The sequence below is a fragment of the Pyrus communis genome, chromosome 13, assembly GCF_041283825.1.
Source record: "Pyrus communis isolate YQ-2024b chromosome 13, ASM4128382v1, whole genome shotgun sequence".
Lineage (NCBI taxonomy): Eukaryota > Viridiplantae > Streptophyta > Magnoliopsida > Rosales > Rosaceae > Pyrus > Pyrus communis.
Window position 1 is genome coordinate 2439520 of NC_142577.1, and position 6309 is coordinate 2445828.

At 38.8% G+C, this 6309-nt stretch overlaps 1 protein-coding gene across 1 annotated transcript; it reads left to right on the forward strand.

Annotated features, from left to right (window-relative positions):
• Positions 1 to 1108: 1108 nt before the first annotated feature.
• Positions 1109 to 3417, forward strand: LOC137738022 (xyloglucan endotransglucosylase/hydrolase 2). Its single transcript, XM_068477624.2, has 3 exons — positions 1109 to 1454; positions 2332 to 2525; positions 2795 to 3417. The coding sequence occupies exons 1-3, from the start codon at positions 1185 to 1187 to the stop codon at positions 3156 to 3158; spliced, it is 828 nt and encodes a 275-aa protein (XP_068333725.2). The 5' UTR covers positions 1109 to 1184; the 3' UTR covers positions 3159 to 3417.
• Positions 3418 to 6309: the final 2892 nt, after the last annotated feature.

Below are 6309 nucleotides of genomic sequence, written 5' to 3' on the forward strand. Positions count from 1 at the left end.
CTTTATTCTCCCATTTCACACCAAGTTGTCATCCACCGCCAAATTTAAATCATACCAAAAGAGTTATGAGGTCCTACCTGACTGCTATCACCCATCATTCACCCCGGACACGAAGTTGTCATTTTATTAGCTAAGCTATAGCTAGCAATATACATCTTCCTCTCTTTCTCTTTCTCTCTTACAAACAAAAAACCAAAATTTAATAATAGGGAAGTGTTATTGGCACTCCAAAAATCTCATTCTACACTCCTCACAAGTGTATTTTTCTTTCTAAATATAGAAAATTTGGAGTGTAGAATGATGAATTTGGAGTGCCAATAACAATTCCCTAATAATAAACCCAAAAACCTAAAAAGCCAGCCACCTAGATCAATGCCCAAACAAAAGTTTCCAGCTTTCATTTTGTGCTTAGCTGCCATCTCTTTTGGGGTTTGGCTCCTCCAGTTAATATTTCTTTGTTGGAACCCCAGTGTCCCACATCGGCTAGGAGGGAAAGAAAGAAAGCACTTTCAATTGAAATACCCCACTCTAACTAACACCAAGATCTTTTGTGATAAAACCCCACACCTGAGGATTGTGCAGATGGTTAAGTGGGGACAGTATCAGTGTTGTTGGAGTGAGCCCTCGGCCCGTCAACCTGAAAAATTCCACTTGGTATCAAAACCAGGGGACGGGCTTGTACTGCCACGTGATTGGATGGGTCCCCATTGGCCCTGCGTGATTGGTGAGTCCCGTAGGCCAAAGATGCCTGGTTCCATGTAGGCCAAAGATGCCACATGATTGGGGATGGGTCCCCATTGGCCCCACACGATTGGGTGAGTCCTGATATGGCTCCACGTGGTTGCCGATTGTCCCACATCGGCTAGGAGGGAAGAAAGAAAGAACTTTAAATAGAAATACCTCATTCTAACTAACACCGAGGCTTTTTGTGATAAAGTCCCACACCTAAGGATTGTGCAAGTGGTTAAGTGGGGACAGTATCGGTGTTGTTGGGGTGGGCTCTTGGCCCGTCGACCTGAAAAATTCCACATTCTCACAAGTCCCCCACCCTTACCATTACGTCCTCACTCCTTCCTCTTTCCTGTATAAATACACCTCTCCCTAAAACCCTAACACACACCCTCAAAACAGTCCTAAAAACCTCTCTCTCTCTTTCTCTCTCTCTCTCTCTCTCTCTAAAAAAAATGGGAATTGCTAGTTTGGCTTTGTTAGTGGGATTAGCTTTCAGCTCTTTAATAGCAGCAACTTATGCTGGAAACTTTTATCAAGATTTTGACCTAACATGGGGTGGCAACCGCCCTAAAATATTCAAGGGAGGTCAGCTTCTTTCTCTGTCTTTGGACATAGTTTCTGGCTCCGGGTTTCAGTCCAAGAAAGAGTATCTGTTTGGGAGGATTGATATGCAGCTTAAGCTTGTTCCTGGGAACTCTGCTGGCACCGTCACTGCATACTACGTAAGTATGTCTTAATATAATAACACTCACATACATAGGTACACATGCCTCATACATACTAAAAATAGAATAACACACTTGCATACCCATTATTTTGTGAAAATTATATAAACATTAACTCATTTCTTTATGGGAATTGTTATTATCACTCCAAAAATATCATTCTACACTTCAAATTTTCAATATTAGGAAAGAAAAATACACTTGTGAGGAGCGTAGAATGAGATTTTTGGAGTGTCAATAACACTTCCCATCTTTATTTGTATTTTCAAAATGTTTTTAATCTCTTTTCATGTGACACCGGCTCCGCGTAGCTAGGTCAATAAACAAACGCTAAGTTATGGTGAATTTTACGAACTTAGTTACATTACATGCATTTACTTAATTCATTCACCATCTAATGGTCAAATGTGCAACCTAAAAAAGAAATATCATTTTGGATATCCTTAAAGCTAAAAATGTTTATTTACTATAAATCATTCTTTGATATCCTTTTTCGGGATGTAGTCACACATTTTAACTACACGACATAGAATAAAATTGGGTCAGATGGTATAAATAACTAATTCAGATGTATTTTGAATTGTTCTTTTACTAAGAGTACATGATAACTGTTTTAGACCGTTAATAGAACTGTTTTATTTATTTTTCATTTACGATTATATTTCGTAAGAAACTTCTTTTTTTTTTTTTTTTTTTCCATAAAAGACATGAATTTTGTTTCAACCATATTTTATTATTACAATTTTGACTTTCAAATTCACTCTAGGTTTAAATTTTGTTTCAACCATATTCCATGCACAAAAGACCAATTGTTTATTTATATAGAAAATAATTAATTTTTAATCAAACGGTTTGTGTTTGTTTTCTTATGTAGCTGTCCTCTCAAGGTCCAACACATGATGAAATCGACTTCGAGTTCTTGGGAAATGTTAGCGGCGACCCTTACGTTCTGCACACCAATGTTTTCACTCAGGGCAAGGGAAATAGAGAGCAGCAGTTCTATCTCTGGTTTGACCCCTCAAAAAACTTTCACACTTACTCCATCATCTGGAAGCCCCAGCACATAATGTGAGAAATAATTCTTAATCCATGCATTTATACGTGCCCTAGTTTTAATTTCATATATCTATGGTTTCACAAAGAACACGTGGATTATGTCCCTAAACATGTGGATAATGGGACATAACTAGATTTAGTCAAGTTGGCTAGAATAGTAGAAGCGTACTCTCTCTACACTCTGGCAACTCCGAGCCTCCGTCTCTGAAAATTAAATAAGAAAGTGCAGAATACTGCTTGTATAAAGAAAATTAATTAGGTCAATGCTTCTCTATTTTCAGCTTCTTGGTTGATAACACTCCCATCAGAGTATTCAAGAACGCTGGAAAAGTTGGTGTCCCATTCCCCAAGAGCCAACCCATGAGGATATACTCAAGCCTTTGGAATGCAGATGACTGGGCAACCAGAGGAGGGTTAGTGAAAACTGATTGGTCAAAGGCACCCTTCACAGCATACTACCGAAACTTCAACGTCATTGATTCCAAATCATCCAATTCCTTCTCGGAATGGCAGACCAACGAGCTCGACGCTCCCAGCAGAAGACGTCTGAGATGGGTTCAGAAATATTTCATGATTTACAACTATTGCACCGACTTAAAACGCTTCCCGCGAGGTGCTCCAGCTGAATGCAGACGATCTTTCTAGTTCACTTTAAAAAGGCAATTAATCTTAATATTAATATTCATCAAATGCTGGTTTTTCTTTTATTTATTACTATTCGGGCTAGATTGTCCTTTGCATAACTCTCATTGTCTTGCCTGTTGGGCAAAGTTTGCTGCTTGGTTTTCTGCAATATAAGTTTGGAATTAGTTTGACTAGTCCCTTTGCGGGGCCTTTCCTAGGCCTTCAGGCTCACAATCAAAACTAATATAGATATGAGCGTGCCATTATTATCTTTGTTTAACAGCTTTGTCTTCTTTGTTGTTAAATTAATTAGTTCCTTGCACCACAAGTCACTTAAGCTTCTTGATTCGTTGGGATTGATCACAGATGGGTTAAGTTAGTGCTAAGTTCTTTTTCTTACCTTATGATCAAGGACTTTTATTTATAATATCATAGGTTCATTTACAAAGGAGTTCATGACCTTTCAATTTATTTCCTTAGTTACCAATTTGGTCCAACTGCAAGGAAACAAGAGTAATTAGTTTGACATGATCAATCCTAGATAAAACTTAAAAGTAAGCAATTGAAAATGACATGGGAATTAATTAAGATGCATAAACGACAAATCTACTTTATAAAAATGCAAATAAAGGAGACTCGGGCAAGGTTCATCTCCTTGCAGACACTTCTCCTTGTGTTTTATAGAGACATAAGTTTTGGAAGATAAGATGAAATATAAATAGGGATTACAAAGGGGATTCGATACTACGTACAACAAAGGGGATGGTAGCAAAGCTTCTAAAAACTGACAAAAGAAAGCTTTTCTATGGTGGACCTGCAACTTAGAAAAGGAAAGGAGTGAACAAAGTAAAGTTGTCTGGTTTTGCTGTCGAGTTCAAAGTTGAGTGTGTTGAGAGAGACTTTTTGCTTGCTCTCCTAGCTACTTTTATAGCCCGAGTGTCCATGCCTTCCCCTTTGGTGAAAGCTTACGGAGTAAGGTGAGTCATCATTTTGCTTTTTGTTATTTACCTATCTTTGCCATGGACAAGTACTTTTCCACCGAGGGTGAGCTGCCTTCTTCCCTTGTCACTTCCATCATAGGCTTTATGCCTATTAGTTGCCAAAAATGATATTTAAATCCACCCTGGGCTTGTTGCCTTTCTCAACCCAACACAAAAAGATTTTTCCACGCATGGGCCTTGATTGTATTGAGCTCAATATTAAATATCCAACCAAAACAGTGCCCCCTTTAATCATTATTAAGTTTGCTAATCAAGACCTTGATAATGATAAAAATTAACTGCTTGCCAAAATTGGGTTTTAGCACCACTTTAACTCGTCGTTTTAAATTAACCATTGCACTAACCTATGATTTCTAATGTTAACTACCTATCCGTATATAGCTTGCACTTTACTCATTTTCGACTATCACTTTCAACGAGCTTAATATCCCTAGTGCTAACAAATTTTCTTGAATCTTCAATCTTTCCCCCACTTAGTCCTTGCTACCTCCTTCAGTCTTTGAATTTAGTAATAGTTCCCAAATCGAGCCCTACATGTGAGTCTAGTGAGGGTATTGTCAATCTCTGGCCCCGTGTCAACGGTCTTCATCATCCTCGAGCTGGCCTTAATCTCCGAATTTTCTTCCTAGATGATAGGGCACACTCTATAGGACTTTCCTAGACTTCCAAAGTCCCTATTACTGTGGACAGTAATATGCCCACTGAGGAGTGGTTCACTCTTAACCCCTATAAGGCTGAGGAGGGGATATTAGATTCAAATTGGTCAAACTTCAAGAGGGGCTTTCCTTCTATGAACGACGCAGCATGGTCCCAAGCGGGTGGATGAGCTTGACCAAATTTTCAGGCAGAAATGGGTGTCTAATGGCATCTATGAGCTTATTATGATGTCCAAGACCACCATCTTTACAAGCACGAGCTTCTATTCATTGCTCTTCTATTCTGGAACAAAAGACCAACACCTTCTACTTTGGGATGGGGCCCATGTCTCTTACTATCTTGGATATTGATAGGAGCATATTTAGGCGACTTGCTTAGCTTGTTTTCATGCATCTATGTTGTTAATTCATAGTTGTTTTAGTAGTTTAAGCCATTTTCGTGTGTTTTTAGGTTCATATGGCTAAGGAAGCAAGAAGATGCATTTTGGAGCATTTTGGAGCAAAATTGGGCTTGGAATGGATAGCATATGATTGGAGCCAAAGTGTTGGACGAATTTGAAGGCCTTGTATTCATTTTGGACATAAAACAAAGGGCCTAGCCCATTCTCTCTTAAACCAACCCCAAGGCCATGCATTTCCTTCTAATTCCAAAGCCCACAATCACTTCAAAAGCCATGCAAAGAACCATCCATTCCATCAAAAACAATCCATCAATTCACATGCAAAACCACCATTAACACACATGCACCCAAACAAAGCCCACCTAGCTAACCCTACATGCATTCTTTATGCAACTCTTCATCATTCCACCATTCATTCTTTATTCCACAAACATCTCACATGCATTTCCACCTTCCTACTTCATCATTTCACCACATTCTCCCTCTTTAACTCATTTCATTATCCATTCACTTTGCATTCATTCAATTCCACCCCACATGCACCCTTTATTCTTCATCATTGCAACCATGGCACATTTACACCAACAAAACAACTCCCATGCCGTGGCCTACTTATATTCCCATTTCCTTTCCAACATCTCACATGCATTTCCACCTTCCTACTTCATCATTTCACCACATTCTCCCTCTTTAACTCACATGCATTCATCATAATACACAAACACATTAAACAAATAGCCATATACACCTCCACTCCTCCTATAAATACCCTTGCATTCATTCATTCAAGCATCATCTCATTTCATACACAACACACCACAAACACTTCCATCTTCTCCCTAGCCGTGAGTTTCTCTCCATTTCCCTTCCATTTCTCCTCCATTTCTTCCATTTCCATAATCCCCCAATCCATTCAACACACCAACAACATCCCTTAGTCCTTGTGCCACAATAAAGAGGAAGATAAGAGGGCCTAAACGTTCATACAATTCACGTTTGAGTTGTTGGAATGTTTACGCGTTTCTTTGATTTCAATGTTTAAATTCAATTCTCTTTGTTTTGTAATATGAGGAATGGAAGAGAAGAGTGCCTAAACGTTCATACAATTCAAGTT